Below are 18,808 nucleotides of genomic sequence, written 5' to 3'. Positions count from 1 at the left end.
TATGATCATTCATTCTGAGTCATGATTTTACTCTCAAGTCAGGCAAGCACAGAAAATGTGCAGCAAAGAAAGAAAAGCTTCCTAAGTAGAAATGGTATGGAAAATCAGAAAGCATAAGAGATGTATATGATGATGGTATAAGCAAACAGAAAATACATTCAAGTTCACTGATGCTGTTTGTTAATTTATGGATTACTCTGTATATGAAAAGCTATCAATTTCATACAAGCATTAAAGTCTTCAAAAAGATTAAAGTTGGATAAGTAGTTCATATACTTTTCTAAAGACATACTTTTTGTCTTCCTATTTATTCTAATATGAAAATCACTATGGGATAGAATTCCATCTCTACCACATACACTCTAACAATTATTTTTTTTTAATTTATAAGAAAAATCAGGCAAAAGCTGTAGCATAATAGTACTCTATTTCTAGTCCAGATAAATGCAGGGAGAATTAAACAGAAAGTCATTGTGATATGCCAGCTGCTACAATATTCATGTTTTAGCCATTTAAAAATTAAATTGTGTTTACTATGTTAAACACACCAGTTCCCTTCTTTCTGCTCCTAATTAAATACTATAGTATCCTGTCACTGATAGGGACCTTTACAGGGACTAAAAGGAGAAAGATATTTTGTGTCCAGACAGACAACTATGTGGAAAAAATACCTAAATTAACAATAACTTTGTTAACTGTTCTGAGAACTAATAAAAAATAAAACTCATAAATATTTTTTAAAATTTCATAATCTAGAAGATCATATTTACTAACAACTGTTAGTAAACCCCATAGGATCACAGAATAGTTTGGAGTGAAAGGGATGGGTTGAAATCTCCATGTTTTCCATGTCTTCTCTACTAGAAAATAGTATTGAGCATTGATTGTCATTAGACCTCTTTCAGAATTTCTGAGTAAATTTTGATGTGGAAGTCAAGACTCCAAATTTATATACATATAACATATACCTAATAACATACATATGTATACATATATATACATAACAACATATACACATATATTATTTATATACAAATAGAAGTATTCAATATTAACAAAGTTTCAGTGTGATCTCCCATGGAATTCCTGAGTCAAACGGAACAGATGTCATTAGTTGCCTGCATGCCTTCTCAGCAATGAAGGTTACAAAATTATGGAGCTAGAGTAACAGGAACTGAGCCAGCAAAACAATGGAAAGAGATCACTGTTCTGTACCCGACCCTTGTTAGATCATGCCTGGGATACTGAATCCCTTTTTGGATCCAAATAGAACATGGATACATCTCAGCACTTCCAGCAGAGCAGCATCTAAATGTTCATGATATTGAAGCACACACCTGTGGAAGAGACTGGGGAAGCTGGCTTATTCAGCCTAAGGAGGCTTGGGGCTGGGAGGAACCTAGCAGCACTTGTCAGTGTCTGAGAACAGCTTACCACAGGCTACCCAGAGAAGTTGTGGAATTTCCTGCCTTAGAAATTTTTAAGACCTATGTGCATAAAACCTTGATTTGGATGGTCTTTTTTCATAACTGACCCTCCTTTGAGAAACAACCTGATGCTAGATGCCTTCTTCCTCAAGTCCCTTTCAACCTGAAGGGTGCTAAGATTCTCAGACATTGGAATGACTTTGGCAGAAAGCATGCATACAATATACATTCTTGAAACATTCAACTCTCTGCATTTCTAAGGCATATATGAACACCAATAGTTCTTCTGGTTTTTTTTCCATACTCAGAATTTAGTTGCCATGGTAACATGTCTTAGAGGCTCTCCCCAGTGATATTCCCATTTCTGCAGACTAAAAGCAGCTACTACCTTTTTTCCAAAGGTTTATATAATATTTACCCCCTCTGAAATAAATATATTCAATGGCACATTTGTGTTTCTGAACTAAAAAGATACATACTTTAATTCCTAATTATTCACTTAAAATCCAAACCCATGGGTATAATGACTCAGTTTCTGAGGGTAGCAGAATTAATTCATTCTGTAGTCATGGTGTACTGCCAGCCTAAAGCAAATGCTCCCGGATTTTTTTTCTATTAGGTGGGAGCATGAGATCAAGGGAGTTTTCAAACAAGCAAACAGCAGGAAAACAGGCAGTGAATACAGTTCTATCAGTTATGGCAGACATTCTGTTAACAAAAAAAAATTTCTTGCTTCCATAAAGATTAAATACTAAGACTTTTTGCTGTCTATGTTTATATATGATTTGATTTCTGTACAAAACATAGATTTCCTGATGCTGAATAAAGAGACCACTGTCATCATCTTCAGCACTGCATAATACAGAATATGTTCCAGACCCTTGCCAAGGCTGTAGATGCCACAGAGTGAAACTTCACTTCCCCACTCCAAGGGGCAGCTTCCCTTGGCTTCCTATGACCTGCAATAGACATGGCTGCAATACAAAACCCTTGTTCTTCTGGGCAGTACACAAAAAAGGAAAAACGACATGCTGCTAGCATTTCTGTCTCTAGGCAATGCAGGTAGTCTCCTCGGTAAGAAGATACCCCAGACTATGTTTATTACTGTTATTTTTGTAAAGTAAGCTATTAATCTTGTTTGTACTATACATGCAGGGAAACTGACAAAGAAAGATGAGATTCTGAACCTGTAGCTGTACAATTCAATACCACATAAATCACTAAATGCCTATTAGTTTTGAATTACGTAATGTTTGGGTTATTTTTTTAATTTGCTTTATACACTTGCTGATTTCACAGTTATCACTTCTTGGCAACCCAAAGTTTAATTCACCTAACACATCATTTAATAAAGAGACTTATTAAAATCTTCTGCACAAGAATAAACAATAGCATAGCATTTATTATAGGAAATTCAGGTTTTTTTCTCTAACTGGAAAAAGATGGTACAATGCATCAATTGAAGGATATATAATTGAAGGATAACAATTGAAGCATATCAGAAAACAGTAAGATAGGAAGACAGAGAAACTGAGAAACTATACATTCTAGTTAGCATATTCTTCTCTTCATCTTTTATATGGCCAAACCCTTGCTGCTAAAAACTGCTACTTAAGTTTAAAATGCCATGAAAATGACAGCATTACATTTTCATGTACCTATTTAAAGAAATCTGAGTACAGCTTGTTTTTTACTTGAGATGCAATATTTAATAGAATATTAACAACACCAAACTCAAATGAGTGTGGAAAGTTGCCAACCACGCTTACTCAACTTGTTTCCCACAGTGAGAACAATGCTGGACTTGCATTATGCATAACATCTACAGCATGCATATGCACAAAACACTACTTTTGTTGGGTTAGGGATTTGCTTGGATAGCTGATATCAAACTCTATCTTCAGAGTTTTATAACCATCATAACAATGCCATAGGCCAAAACCAAACCACACAAAATAGAAATTGGCAGTCATAAACGAGCTTTCAAATCTCACTTGGCAGCTCTTAACAAGGGGAAGGCACTGAGCTCCTAGAAATACATATCTACATACATGGTCTCTGTTTGCAAGCCAATACTCACCTGGGACTTCAGCCTTTGATCACTGGTACTCTGAACTTCAGAAATCTTTATTTCGCTGTCACAGAGCATGCAAATTAAGTCCCTGAATATACAGTCTAAATTTACAAAGACCATTATCCCATTAAGACAAGGTTTTCTATGCCTGATTTTATGAAACAAACATCCCAAACATTAATAGTCAGAGAATATGAAGTTGGCAAGAATATTTTTCTTTTCACCTGCGAAAAATTCGGCTCTCCTATCTATTTCCTAGGTCTCTACAACAGCCAAAATTTTCATCTTCATATGTATACACGCATTTACAGTAGAAACAGCCCAATGAACGTCAATCCAAATCTAAACACATTCATAAATCCAGCCTTGTAAATCAATATTCAGGTTGCTGTACCTTTATTACACCCTCCATGTTTAAGTAAAAACTAGCAGTAATTGTATAGCAAAAAGGAAGCCAGGCTGACTTGACATGATGATTTTCTTCAAGGAAATTGTTTTCAGAATTAGGTGGATAACAGTAACTGCACCTACTTAACCATAAGTGAGACTGCAATTAAATTCTATTTTAAAATAAGTATATAACTTTAATCTTATAATTTGACTGTTACTACTATTATGCCTCTGAAAAGTATTATTTTCTGCAATTGCACTCTGTATCTCGACATATAATTCACACATTTAATTTTTAACATGCCTGTTATACTGAAGTCAGAAGCCAAGTGACAACTACTAAACTAGCCCCCTAATTAATGTCATTTCCAAATGTCATACATTCTAAAGAAAATAACTGCTCAGCAAAAATTTCACTGTGGCCCCTAATTTAGAGAAAAATAAACCCTCCTACCGTATTGATCCGATCATGTAGGGCTGTGCCAGCTGCACCACAATGGCTCCGCTCCCAAGCTGGTGGCACGTGTACCCAGAATCCCAGTCGTAGTTCTTTGTGTCTCCGTTCAACAAGGCATTGCGACTGCGACTTACACCCTCAATCACACTGGCACAGTCAGCAATTGTTGCAACATTTTCGGTGGGAACTGTAAATTAAAAACACAAAGATGACAGACATACAGTCAGAAAGCAGTGCAGATGCCAGTGGTCTTTATTTCTGGAGAAGAACTGGTAAAAAAAAAAAAAAAGAAAGAGAATAAAATCAACGGAAGGAAATTTATGAACTATGAACAAGTGGTACAGATACTTTTTATACCACCGATTTCAGAATAGCTTGGTAAATTAACAGATGGATTTCAGTATTGGTGATACAAAAGCACTCTTTTAACACAATTGGGAAAAAAATATCTTGTACTGCAAAACTTTAGAAATTTTGAAAGAATTTCTTCCTGTTTTCATGAGGAATCCTCCCCCTACTACAACATTCAAAAATGACTAGAACATAGTTATGAGAAATTTCAGAGATAACTGTATGAGTTTTCAGCATGCAAAAAAAGAGATAATTTCCCATAAAGAGCTAGAATTCTGTGATTTCACTGTGCTACTGGTGTCAGAAGCATAATCGTAAGAAAGCCACTAACCAACCAAAACACCTTAAAAAACATATGGGAAGAAACTGCAAGATCATTGCAAAGTAGTAATCCAAGGCAGTGGAAAAACAACCAGTTTTGGAAAAGCTACTGCATTACCAAATATACTATCATTTCTGTCTGCTCATAAAAAATTACTAAAATCACCACTTCACTATTCTAGAAATCTCCTGATTCCCCAATTACTGAAAAGAGGCACTCAACAATTCCTAGATTCTTATGGGAGAGCAGGTGTTAGACATTAGAAGTGCTTCACTGGGAGCAATCTCAATAAAGCAAAGCCTAACACTGCGAACTAAGAGTACTGGCATTGAATTAAAATTTGTCTAGACTTCCTTTTCTTCCTCTCCTCCCTCCCTGGGAGCAAAGGAACTTATTTGTGTATTCATTTTATATAAACTTTAAAGCATCTTCTACATAGAGCTGGTTTGTGGTTTTTTTTTAATAGGAAGAGGAAACTATTCCAATCTTGGTAAAAAAGAAAATGAATAGAAGAGTCAAAATCAATGCTTATATTGAGGCTCCATGGCACATTGCAGACACACTCTGAGCTAAGTGATTAATTGAATGTAGTGCAGCTCAGTTCATGCAATATTTTGCCTGTGTGCCCTCTGAGCGTCACCCTGCTCCTTCTCACATTTAGATTTCTGCACTAATCCATGACTCTCCTAAGATGATGTTACCCTGATTAATCAAACTCCTTAAAAACTGTACAGAAACTGTCTTGGTGTGCTTTTAACATAATTCTGTGGTCTTCCCTACAACAGCTAATTAGAAGGTGACTCTGACTAATTAAAGTGCGCAGAACGTGCCATCCTGTTCCTTTTCCCTAGGGGATCGGCCACTCCCTATTTTGAATGTTCATTATCTTTTATATACACTTGATAAATTTATTAAAAATACCATCTGGTGGGGACTCTTCTGTATTTTCAAGTCTTTTGGTTGTCTTTTTTTTTCCCATTAGAATACCTGCTTCCGTTTAGGTCACTAATTTACAAATAGAAACTGTCAAAACCAACAGTCTTGTTTCTATTTTTGTTTCCTTTTTTTTTAATCCACCAGCTATCCAGCTATTAAATATTGTCAGAGAAAAGAGAAGACTACAAATACAATTTTTTTCCCCTACTGTTCGTACAACAGTTTTGGGCTGAAAAGTCTGATTTGCTTTTATGGAACAGGAAAGACTGTGTGTTAGCAAAGCAAACACATTCTGTAAGCAAACAAAAGGAGAAGATGATTGAGGTTACAGGACAGCAGCATCAAACATTTATTAAAACTTACTTTCTTGTCTCTTTGTCTTACGCTGCAGTATGGAGTGATGAAGAACTAGCAGTATATATAATTCTAGCAATGGTATTTTTATAAAGGATTGCTATTTTCAGGACATGGCCTAAGGGTCATCTATACTGACTATATTTAAAGGTAAGACAGATATGTTATTCAACTGTCCTTAGAGATCTTCCAAGATAAAAATGTACCAGAAGCGTGTTGTAGCCTCAGTCATATTATCCCTCCTTAAGCTTGTTTCTCTTTGTCTTTTTAGCATACTTGATTTTTCACATGAAATTTTTTTCCCCCTGAAACACTCCAAAAAAAAAGTTAATACTGCTGCAGCAAAGCAGCTTCCATATCTGAGTGTAGACTACTTCCTTTTATCTCTCATTCTGGACAGGTCAGCTTTTGCTTTCTGTCCATCCACTGTGACTTCACTACAATATGGGTGGGTGGGAATATGAAAGAAAAATCCTCAAATAACTTTTTGCAACACAGAAAAGAACAGAACAAAGTGGGTATTTCTACTGGTTTACAAAACCAGCCATTAATAAACCTCAAAGAAACGATGAAAATAAACATACAGGGAGACAGCAGATCTATTACATAGTCTTATTTTATAGGAAAGCAGCAATTTAAAGCATTATGGACTGTTGAATATATTTATACTGCACTCTAGGCAATAGTCAAAAGTTCTTTGCTTATGTGTCATCATTGCAACAAAATTGTTCATTTTAGGGAATTCTCTTAAGACACAAAACTACCATTGTGAAGAAACTATAAACAAGCAATTACACTAGAAGAAGCATAATTTTGTTTTAGTTAGTATGAAGGAATGATTTTCCTCTCATGATTACATCTGTTAAAAGCTCATCTTCCAATCGTTCAATTTTTCACTATAAAATTGCATTCCTTCTCTACTTGAACATCTACTAAACTGACAAAAGTTTCTTTCCTGGCTGGTAGGAAAATAGAAAGCTGAAACAAAAGAAAAAGAGAATTAAGTATGCAAGGATTATTTCAGAGTTTGATCATATAAAATTAAGAATTAAATGGGTAATGGGCATTTTGCTCTCATTATTTTCCACATGCCAAAAGATTTGTTAAGTCTAATCTTTATTCAATATATGAATTTGCCCTTGTTTATTGGCTACATGGTAGAAAAAGTAAGAAATCTACAGACTTTTCAGTTAATTAAAAGTACAGCCACATGCCCTTTCATTCAACATACTCTCTTATTTTCTTGAGTTGAAACTTGCTGATGAAATTACTGTATTTAATATGAATCTTCAATTAAATTATTCAAAGAAATCAAGAGCTAAAAAAATATCAACTTCAAACAAATATCAACAGTATCTTCACCTGTTTCAGTGAAAGGCCCTCTGCAAGCCATATTTAGCTGGAAAAGAAAACCCCACTAATATGTTTTTTTGTCCAACTGTCAGAAATTGTATTAGAAAATCTTCAGAGAAGGCTGATTTTTCACTTGATATTTGCTACAGTTTGTGACTCCTAATCCAATAAATTAGAACAAAACCATTCAAGTCACTAGAACTGGCCATACTTTTCATTGCCAACTAATTGGCTGCTACAGGGCTCTTTCATTAAACATTGTGTCTGCAGAGGGCTGTCAGAAATGTCAGCTGTTTTAGGAAGTGTGCATCCCTCCTTGTGGCACTGGAAACACAGAGAAAAGGATTAAAAAAAAAAAAAGAACTGGAACCACATGAACAGATCTCTCTCAAAACCAACCATGTGGGTACCCTTTCTTGCAGAAAGGGGAAAAAATTCCTGCAGTATTTAGATTGTCTTCAATTTTTCATAATTTCCTAAAGCTATGTTTGCAGCAGAGCTGAATTATACTGCTGGGTAAGCCTGCATTGTTTCAGAAAATGTGACCCTTCTCAAAAGGGAATAAACAAAATATGATAGCTTTGTGTGGAGTCAACATTAAACTAGACAAAACCCAGCATCTTTCACTGCTTCCTTGGGGAGAGACAAAGCAATCTTTTACAAAGCTGAACCACACACTAGGAAACTGATATGACTGGTTTCTCCTTGTTACACATTCAGTTTTGTTTGTTCTTTTTCTTTTTCTGAATAATTGCTGGAGTAAAAGACAAGTGAATGTTTATTTGTATCATTTTATCCCTTCTAAAACAAGCTCTCCTAAGGCATTGAACAGCACACAAATGAAGGTTCATGATGATTCCTAAGAACTGAACAGCATTCCTCAGAGGGTGACCAAGGACATTCTGGCTGTTCAGTCATTATTCACTGTTCTCTCTTTCATGTGTATTGTACACATTACAAGACAGTCTGAAAGACTCAGATAGACCACAGACCAACACTGCTTCATGGAAAAACCATCCACATTGCACTCCCAATGCCCTTCACCAGGCTCAAAATCAGAAAGAAGGTTGGTCAAGCCCACATAATCCTTGACTGCCCCTTGGCACTGAGAATTGATTACAGGACACCGAGATTATAATTTTTTGTTCCATTTGAGGCAGAAAAGAGGAATCTTTTTCCTCTACTAAGGCGGGGAAAAAACACCAAGAAACCTAAAGAGGCCTTGCACAGAAGCAGCTCTTTAACTCTTGTAATTTTTTGCCACCGGGCAGATTAGAATATTTTACAATATATTGCATGACATCAGGTACTACTTCCAAAGCATTATGTCTCTTACTTGAGAAAATATTCTTTTGTTTTGAATTCTACATTATATAGCAATGGCTTAAGACCATTCAAAACTTCATAAGCAGTTCATTATAAGCAAGCACTATGATTGTCAGATTAAAGAATATTTGCATCCTTTTTAAACAAAAGAGTTATGTTAATATCATGAATTTAATATAGAAAACTGCTAACTTACACACTTAGAAATAATGCTATGCCAGAAAGAAAAATACATCTCAACCTTAATATCTGCATTAGGGAAATAATTTCGTATGATTACATTCCTTTCTATCACCTCATTTCACAAGACAACAAACTGTAAACCAACACTTTAAGACCAGGCAGTGCTATAAAGAGCATTTTCTGCTACTTTTGCTTCAAAAGTGCCACTCAGCTACCATTGTGTTGTGTTAGTACCACATCCAGTATTGTACAAAGCAACTGTATAAATCACCTTCCACATTGACTTTTAATTGTAATATGTAAAGTTAGTAATTTTTCATTAAAACCTTGTAAACAAAAACACAACAACAGAAAATTGTTGTTATAATGAAACAACACTTCATTTTTATTATTTGTTTACCAGCCTTCTAATCTTCACTGTATGGTGATGGCCATCACATAGATATTATGTACCAGTAGTAATATATCTGATAAATTACACTCTTCACATATACAGCTCTCTGATCAAGTTGAGTATCTTTCACAAAAATTAAATAAATAATTTCTCAAGTCTCTATAACATCTCTAACCAAATACTTCAGAGGCCTCATTTCTCTGGAATGAGTTTTCAAATGACAAATCTTCACATCTTATCTTTAGTGTTGTTTTGGTAGAAGTAGGGGTCACTAAGTCTTTTTGAAAGGAACTTATGGCCTTCTAGGGCTGACCAATACTTGATTTTTTTAATAAAACAGAGTATAGAAACAGCAGCTGTGTTTTTTCTAGCCTAATTTAATAAATGCCACATTTAATAACATATGGGATAAGCAATGAACCCAATGAACTGCTTTTCAAGGGTTTAAGATTAAAGTTTCTCTACTCAGTCAAGCTTAAAAGCAATCTGCTCTGATTACTGCACTTTCTTATATTTTGTTGACTTTTCCTAACTGCTTTCAGTTCATTTTATCCTATCTGGTCATTTCAGAAGCAGAAACAAACATTACAAATCCTCATCACAGTAACAAAATAAATCTGTGCCAACCCACTGATACTCAAACTGAGTTTTTACTCAGGTGGACTTTGGACTTGCAGTCTGCTTGATTGCAGAAGCCATACAATATGGCACCTTATGGTAATCACCACACTGAAAAAAAGCATTGAATAGATATAATATCTCTTTGATGGATCAAAGCTGCTGAGAATAATTTTAAATAGGCAATACTGATGGCCAAAAATTCTGATGGACAGTCAGAGGTGTTCCTGCTCCATTTAACAACTGGACTGGCCTCAACTAGTCCCCAAATCTTTCAATTTCTTTCTCACCAGAAACTCTGCAGGGTCATGTATACAACTGCTGGTACCTCATTGACAGTTGGAAGACTATCCACACGCCACTTTCAATTAACTGCTCCTCAAATTCTTACTTTTAACTTTCTACCAACTGAATTGACTAATATCCCTTAAATAAAAAAACCTGTGTAAATCTACAGGCCCTTCTCTTTCCTTACTGTTGATAATTTCAAATGACTTACACATACAACATCTTGACTGACCCACACTGAAGAGCAGCAAAGCTGCCCTTGATTATCAATCACCATTAACACCGGAAACCCTCAGTATTATGCTGCCAAATCCTATTCACCTGTAAGATTCTACAAAACCATTCTCTCAAACAGAGAATTTTTAATAAATCCATATAAAGTCTTCATCCCCTAGATTACCGTTGAAACTTAAGAAGTGATAAAGAGATCAAAGTTTGTCTCACCAGAATGATCACTCAACCAACTGAGTCTATGAAAGACGAGTCACTTTCAGTATAAGTTCACTTACACAAATGAACTTGTGGATTTACTGCCTTGCCAACTTATGATCAAACAATCTTTGTGTTAACACTCAAAATTATTTAAGTCCAAAATTGAGCATTTACTAAATAAGTTTTATCATCTGAAATCAAACACATACAAATATTTGTACACACTAACTGATTTTATATGAAGTTTTTAAAAACTCATGGCTGGCAGTGCTGACTATGAAATTTAGCTCAATGGTTTTATTGAATCTGAGATACTTTGTTTCTCTGCTAAACAGCTTACTGAAGGGAGATATTTTCTTTTAACACAGTTCTTCCTTACTGCTTATTCTATTTTGAAGTCAATAGCAATTGCATTGCTGCTTGCACACTGCCTAAAACAAAGGGAAGGCTTTTGATTTGCCTTTGTATAATGCATGGGGAACAGGCTGAAGAAATTTGGTCTTGGTTTTTCACAGCTAAATATTATAGCTTTCTCAGAGAAAAATTTGAAGTGAATATGTCTTACTAAAAATCTTCCTTCTCCTCCTATTTTGAAAACTGTTTTCCCTTCCATCTGTCACGAGTACATATTTAAAATTTAAATATATGTTTAAAACCAGCATGAACTCTGAGAATTTTGCTGAAATTCTTGATTTTATGCCAAAAGTAATAAATTGTGGGAAATCTCCCCTAGACAACTACTCAACACTCTCTCTCCAATGAACTTCAGGATCTGACTTTTGTGAGTTTATATTCAAGTAAGCACAGAAACCACCCCATTTTAACGATTAAAAAAAAATCAATATTAAATCTTTCTGTGACACATTTTATCATTCAGTACCATTGGTCTGTAGGGGATTTTACCTAAAGTAACATAAAGGTACTTAAATCAGTGTTATATAAGCTGCCCAGAGCTAAGAGTGCTCCATCAGTGTGGTGTTCTGAGAATAACTGCAGCATAGCTGATATAATGTTCTGCCATGGCTAAGCATGTCTATGACTCTTTGGGGGGAAATGAACACATGAGAGTTTACTTTCAGCTGTTGTAACCAGGCTGTTTAAGAGGCCCTAAATGTCCAAATCCATCATCACTACAATAAATAGCTATGCTTTGTCCATTCTTGTAAAAGAATTCAGGCTAACCTATTGGGAGGCATGAGCAACCATACTGCGACATGCAAAGAAAAATCACACTGCCAGCACTGACTGACTCAGCTACAAGTGGCTTTGTCGGCAGCGGTTGAATTCCAGCATTCCTGCAGTATCATTAATTAATCCACAGTACTGGAATTTCATAGAAGTTGTAAGGCTTAGCCAGTTAATTCTATGCTTACAACACCGTTTAACTCAATTGAGAGATTTCTGGATGGAAACAGGAGTGCAGTAATGGCCAGCTTTAAAAGACAAGTGTTTACACCAGTTCCTAAAAAAGGAAAATGGTTTCCTAAAAAAGGAAAATGGAAAATATCTCTTACCTATCAGACCTTTCTCCAGAGTAAAGGATTTGTTTGTGAACATGCATTCAAATGCCACAATATGGAAAACTTTGTTCACTGTGTTGTGGGTTCCAACAATTCGAATGTACCTATAGGGAAGCAAAAAAAGGTAAACAGCACAAGTTAAACATGACCAACTTCTGTGCACTTAAATATAATTGATTCAGTTAGACTATACCATGCAGACCCCTAAGAACTGAGTAACTGTTTAAAAAAAGAAAAAGGAATAAAAAAAGAATATCAGTTTCATAGCAGGTTTGCATCTAGTCCAGCATTTCATGCTGGTTCCAGTGCAATTTAAGAAGAAAAAAAAAAATCATTAAAGAGATGAGGAATCTGTTAAAAATGTTTCTGGATTAATTTGTCAAGGAAAGCAAATTGGGGACCATCTGTTTCAGAAATGCCCTGTTAGTGCAAATACATGTTCATGGAGGTTTTAAAAACTAATACTAATAATAACAGTAATAATAGTAACAACAAGAACAACAGTAATAATCACCCTTTTACCAACATATTTTCAGCACTGTGAAAAATTTCATACAGCCAGGACAAACCCAAAAAAGGAGTCAGGCTTTTCTTTCAAAGCCAAAAATCAATTCCATTTTATTAAGACTGTTTCTAATCCTAACACTGGATGTACAGGATATCAATCCTGTTGGTGTATCTTTTATTAATAATGAAAAAAACCCTCATTCAAATATTATGAAACAAAGCTATTCTGGGTGTCCTTCCTGGTGGTATAACTCACATATCCACACCTCAATTGCAAATCAAAGAGAGCTGCTCTCAAACATTGTGACCTATTCACCTGCTGCACTACCCTGGAGGCTCTACCTTCCATAAACAACCACTAACCTTGATGCAGTCTGATCCTGCATTTTCTGAAGAGATCCAACAGTTCTTACTATAAATTTTGAAAAATCTCACAAGGACTATAGTATACCTCTCAATAAATGCTGAACAAGCAACCAGAAAACTACCTACACCAAATACCAATTACTTCACAAGATGGGTTACCCACACTTACAGAAAAGCTTTGTATAAATTTAACTCATTTCAATTACCAACCATCAGAATGTAGGAATCTTAAGCAATATCCTTAGTCTGTCTCTCATTTACATGGTATAATTATATTGGCCATTCACCAACCGCATCATTTTGGCTTGTGCTCTTCAGCAGACCAAGTTGAGAAGATATAGAGTATATTTTCTGAGATTTTCTTTTTAACAAATAAAACAACCATCATAGCTATTTATTGTGGCAATTCTCAGTTTCCAAATTTCATTTAAAAATTATTTAAATAATCATAACTGGGAACAAAGAATTGTATGCTATTGCCTAATTAATATTAACTCACAGATCAATCAATTATCACAGTAGCAAATGTCCTGAAGTCATTCTACGTAGAAAAAACAAAGTTGCAAAAGTGGAGAAAATATTTATTACTCATGAGGAAGATGAACCTGTGTTTTAAGAGTAAAGCAGAACTTAGCCCTTATGCTGTAGCTGTGCCAAGTGCCTGTGAAGAGTACTGCAGGAATCTTGGTTGACAGGCAGGCAAACAGGAGGTGCTTCCCTAGACCTGCCCATGTGAACCAGCTGACTTTTTGTTATGAACTCACGACCACAGTTCGAACCCTAAACACACAGGGAATGTCCAAAATTCGACAACAGTAACTGATCTTGTTCCCGCCAGCCTCAGAAGCACAGAATTCAATTAAACAATGGAATAATTCTGGAATATTTTGAAGTGCACATGGAGCCTGGCTTGCCACACACACTCCCTTGACTCTCCCAGGCAAGGAAGATATTGATTGAGTCGTGCTGCTTGGACAAAATGCACAGGCAAACCACCAGAGTGTTACTAATGGAGATGTACTTTGACATCCTTCAGTTACGCTTCCTTGCATTAAAGAGCTTAGAGAATAAACAAAGTAACAAGATTAATAGGAACACAAGAAACTGCTTCATAATTAGCTTTAAAAGCTATTTTACTTCGATTTTTTGTGTTATAAAATTGTATCATTAGATCAAACTTCTTGATTGTTTGTTCAGAGCAACTGGAAGTTGTTCAAATTCCAGTCAGCAACAAAGCAGGTTCACATGACACAAAGTTATCTATGAATCTTTGTGTGATTACAAAGTAAAAGAATCACAGTCCAATGCCTAGACTAGCTCCACTACTCATGGATGTTAGACTCAACTGATAAGATTGGAAGACAGAAAAAAACTCCTGAATCATTCTTTAAAGAAAAAACCTTGATCAATTTGTGGGGTTTAAACAAACTTCTCTACAGGTAAACAGGAATGCAACATGAAAATTTTGCCCCTTACTTTTATTTTCTGGCCCTTTTTGAGAATAATGGATACTGATAATATATAAGTGCTCTAGAGTTTCATTCACATATCACAGACTTCTCTAGCCCATAGAGTCAAGCTACACATGAACTTAAAATCCTCACAACAGGAATATCAGAAAAATCTGGTTGGTGGGGTTTTTTTTCCCCACTCCCAAGAAAATTGTTTTGAAGATAGGGAAACAGCATGTTCTACTAGATCTTGGTAGAATTTTAAAGGACTGAAATTCGACCTGGGCTGATTAATTAGGCACCTACATGGCAACATCTCTCACTCATACCCCATTCTTCCAAGAGCAATTATTCTCCTTCATATGAAATTACAATATTTGTACCCTGATGTGACTACATATCTGAACAACTAAATTATGTTTTACTTCTGCTCTTTACATCTGTAAAGCTGACACATATAATTCAGATCACAGCAGCTGCAGATGACACCACTGATTCTGCTGTGGATACCCTAGAGGACCACAAACACCAAAGCTCAGCTGCCTACATCATCACAACGGTGCTTAGGAAATATATGTCAAAGCATGAAAATATGCATACTCTAGGAGTCATTTTAATCCTTCATTATAATAAGAGCAGTAAGACAGAGACAAACTAAAATATATTAAGCACAAATTCCAATCCCTTGAGACTATCGAGACAGAAGACTAAATAAGGGGAGGGAATGGAAATTAACAGGTATTTTGCAGATATCCACTCTTCAGTTACTATCAAAGCAACCTAGAATAGCAACAGCAAACTCAAAGAACTAAATCTAATCAGTACAAAATGCACTCCTATGAAACTGGCATTTCATTTTCCTTTGTGGAGCATTTAGTATGAGACACCAGTGCCAAAATTACTACAGACTTTATACCTCTTCTAACTGCTTAGAACCACTAACATTCACATTCCAATCACTGCCACAAAGATGCATGAAGCACAGCCCAACACACAAGGGCATTAGAAGACATTGTGTTTGTTTTTCAGTGGAAAAGGAAACAGTGTTATTCAACACTGCCTAAACTCCATTTATTGACAGCTCCCTAAAACGAATAATCCTTCAGACTCACACAGCTGAATCAACAGACCTGTGGCAGGAAGATAGAAAAAACAAGGAAGAAAAATCTATTGCCAGCATTAAATCATGTGGGAGAACAGTGGACACAAATAAATACATAATATAAATAATTAAGCCAGAACAAACATGAAAAGCGTATCTGTCTTTTGACAGAAGACAAGTTTTCCTGCCCTTAGACAGGCAAGTCTAATAAAGTCTATTTTATACCAGAGGAAATCCCTGCTGCAAATATTGAAAACAACTGTGACAAATTAAATAAAACACTTACACAAGACAAAATCATTGAACTCCAGTAGAAAAAGTACATCTAACACCTACAGAACCTGGACAGTAACAAACATTTTCACCTTGGAAATACAACCAACAGTGAAGCAGTTTGAAAACACAGGACATTTCCCTTTGTAATGTGCCAGAATGTGTATGCAGGTATTTTATGCTGGGGCATTCAAGTGACTAAAAATATTGGTATACAACACTTAAACAGGACATGTAATTATTTGTGTACCACATGTAAGTAATATGTCACCCCATCAACCAGTGCTTCTCAAAGGATATAACCAAATTAACACTGATGTGCTTTGGAACATAAGCAAGACTTGCACAATGTGATAATATGTTGTGTATTCCATACATAATAATCTGTAAGAACAATAAGTTTACAAATACTTTCTTCTTTTCTAATGATTTCCAATTTTTATTTCTTTAAAACAACAACAAAAAAACAAACCAATTTCGGGTAAACTGGCTTTAACCTCCATCTTCACACTGTATGCATCTCTAGCTCCAATGAAGTTCTCAAATCTGAACTTGGTACACCTGGTTTTATTTTGGGTCAGACCTCAACCCAGAACAGCTCAATTTCCTAGAACCCATCTGGATATGAGCAGAAATCTGCAATTACACCTGTTCTCATAACGGACCTCCACTATAAGAACACAAAAGAAAATATGAGAAGATATGAAGATTTGGATGACATGAAATCTATATTTAAACCATACTCCTGATTTGACTTTGCAGCCAAGCACAAATTAAACATCACCTTCACTTATCTTTATGCCATCTCTAGTCAATACATAAAATGGGACTCTATTAAGTTAAACTGTATAGAAAAAAATTAGTTTTTAAATAGAGAAGAAAGCATTGTTCTTCAGAAAGTCAAGTTCTAAAACAAACTGGACAGGGGTACTCAGAGAACAGACACGAGCTGGCTCTGCACACCTTCCAGGCTGATGTGACATGAAGCCACATTCTTTCCAAAGTGAACCTCATCTTCACTACAACTAATTTTCTTTGAATCACACTACATCCTCATGAGGTTTTAAGACTTAGGATCAATTGAGCTTCATTATATAGATACATTGAAGCTTCCACATTTTTAAACATATCGAATAAAACATGAGAAAATACAGGAAAGTGCTGTTCAGTGAAATCTGAGAATGTCTGCCATTTCCCCCAGCTTCTCTCGCTCCACCAGTCTGTGAATTTATCATGCAACACTTCTTTCTTGCTCTAGTGACACTTCAGTAAGTGCTGTCTAGATCTAAACTAGAATCAGACTATAAACAATATGAGAAAGAAATACCTGAAAAGCATTAGAAAAAGGAGAGGGAGGATGGAAGAACAGAAGGAAGGAAAAGAAAGATACATTGATTTCAATCCGCATCAAGGTAGCTCAACAAAGAAATAACAATAATTTTGATCTGTGCTTAAAAGAGAAAGGAAATTTGAAATTCATCCTATAAAACTGTAATGAAGATACATACAAAAATTTGTATTTAGCTCTGGCATCACAAAAATCTGACAGACAGTGGTAAAGAAGTGGATTTGAAAAAAAGACTGAAAATTATTTTTAAAAAGGAGGCAATTATTGAAGAATCTGTTTAATATAAGTGTTGTTTGGATGAATCATTACTAATCAGAAACATAGTAACTCCTGGTATTTGAGCTCACTGGCATAAGAGAATAAGAGAAGACCTCTAGGGCTCTCAAAAGGGGGTCACAAATATACATGAAGAATTAAATGTTTAAGGTAAAAAAACCCCTTACTGACAAACAAACAAATAAACTAAATGCTCGACCACTAATAAACCACCACTTCTATCCAAACAGTATAATATTTTACTTACAGAAAAATACATCCAAGAATATATGCAAGAACCCTTAGCATCCATTATGTTAAAATTATACTGGAAAACTACTAGACAATACCCAAATGAAAACAGCTAAGTATTGGTAACATTAAAATGACTGATTATATATTTTTCATCAATATTTTTATGATTTAAAAACTTGTACCCGGAGATACAACTTCTTATACTTGCAAGTGGTTAGAAAATTGATGCAAAGTATTGCTGGCTCAATTTCAAATTTGCTACTCAGTTTTGGATTGCTGAAATATAGGGTAATGCATTAAGCAAAGTATGTCTCATACATTTTAAACATTTTGCGTAGCATGTAGTGTTACTACTCAAGTGTGGTCTGGATCTGGGGAAAGAATGCCTTTGTTAACTGAACAAGATTTGGTTCTTTAACTAAAGATATGATTATATAATTATTAAATCCCTGTACTACCAGTGATTTATGGATTTACAAACACCAGCCAACAGTAAGTGTATCACAAGAAATATCAACTTCAATTGTTCGACATTAGGAGCAATGTTTTTAGGAACAAAACCATTAAAATACAAAATTACAAGTAATGTCCCACCCAAAGCAGTGGAATGTCACTTCTGAGTGCTTTGGTGCTCCTTTCTAACATAAAGTGTGCAATACCTGCTCTGATAACACACAGCTTAGCCAAACTTTTAAACTATGATCATTCTTTAGATGGATTTTAGAAATTATTACTGAAGACTAAAATTCACATGAAATATATATCAAATACTATGAAAGAGCATTTGTGAAACAAATGTCTGGTGTGAGACAGAACAGTGAAAGAA

The 18,808-nt window shown here is 35.2% G+C and overlaps 1 protein-coding gene across 2 annotated transcripts in view; it reads right to left on the bottom strand.

Annotated features, from left to right (window-relative positions):
* Positions 1–18,808, bottom strand: part of BTBD9 (BTB domain containing 9) — a 193,500-nt gene that overhangs the window by 112,005 nt on the left and 62,687 nt on the right. For both annotated transcript variants that reach the window (XM_054280574.1, XM_054280575.1), the window contains exons 8-9: positions 12,420–12,529; positions 4,346–4,535 (exon numbers count right to left, since the gene is read on the bottom strand). In XM_054280574.1, coding sequence (XP_054136549.1) covers positions 4,346–4,535; positions 12,420–12,529 — 300 coding nt within the window. The remainder of the gene's footprint in view (positions 1–4,345; positions 4,536–12,419; positions 12,530–18,808) is intronic.

This window comes from Melozone crissalis, unplaced genomic scaffold, assembly GCF_028551555.1.
Source record: "Melozone crissalis strain CALT ecotype California unplaced genomic scaffold, PUWL_Pcris_2 ptg000027l_1, whole genome shotgun sequence".
Classification (NCBI taxonomy): Eukaryota; Metazoa; Chordata; class Aves; order Passeriformes; family Passerellidae; genus Melozone; species Melozone crissalis.
This window is presented reverse-complemented; position numbering and strand designations above follow the sequence as displayed.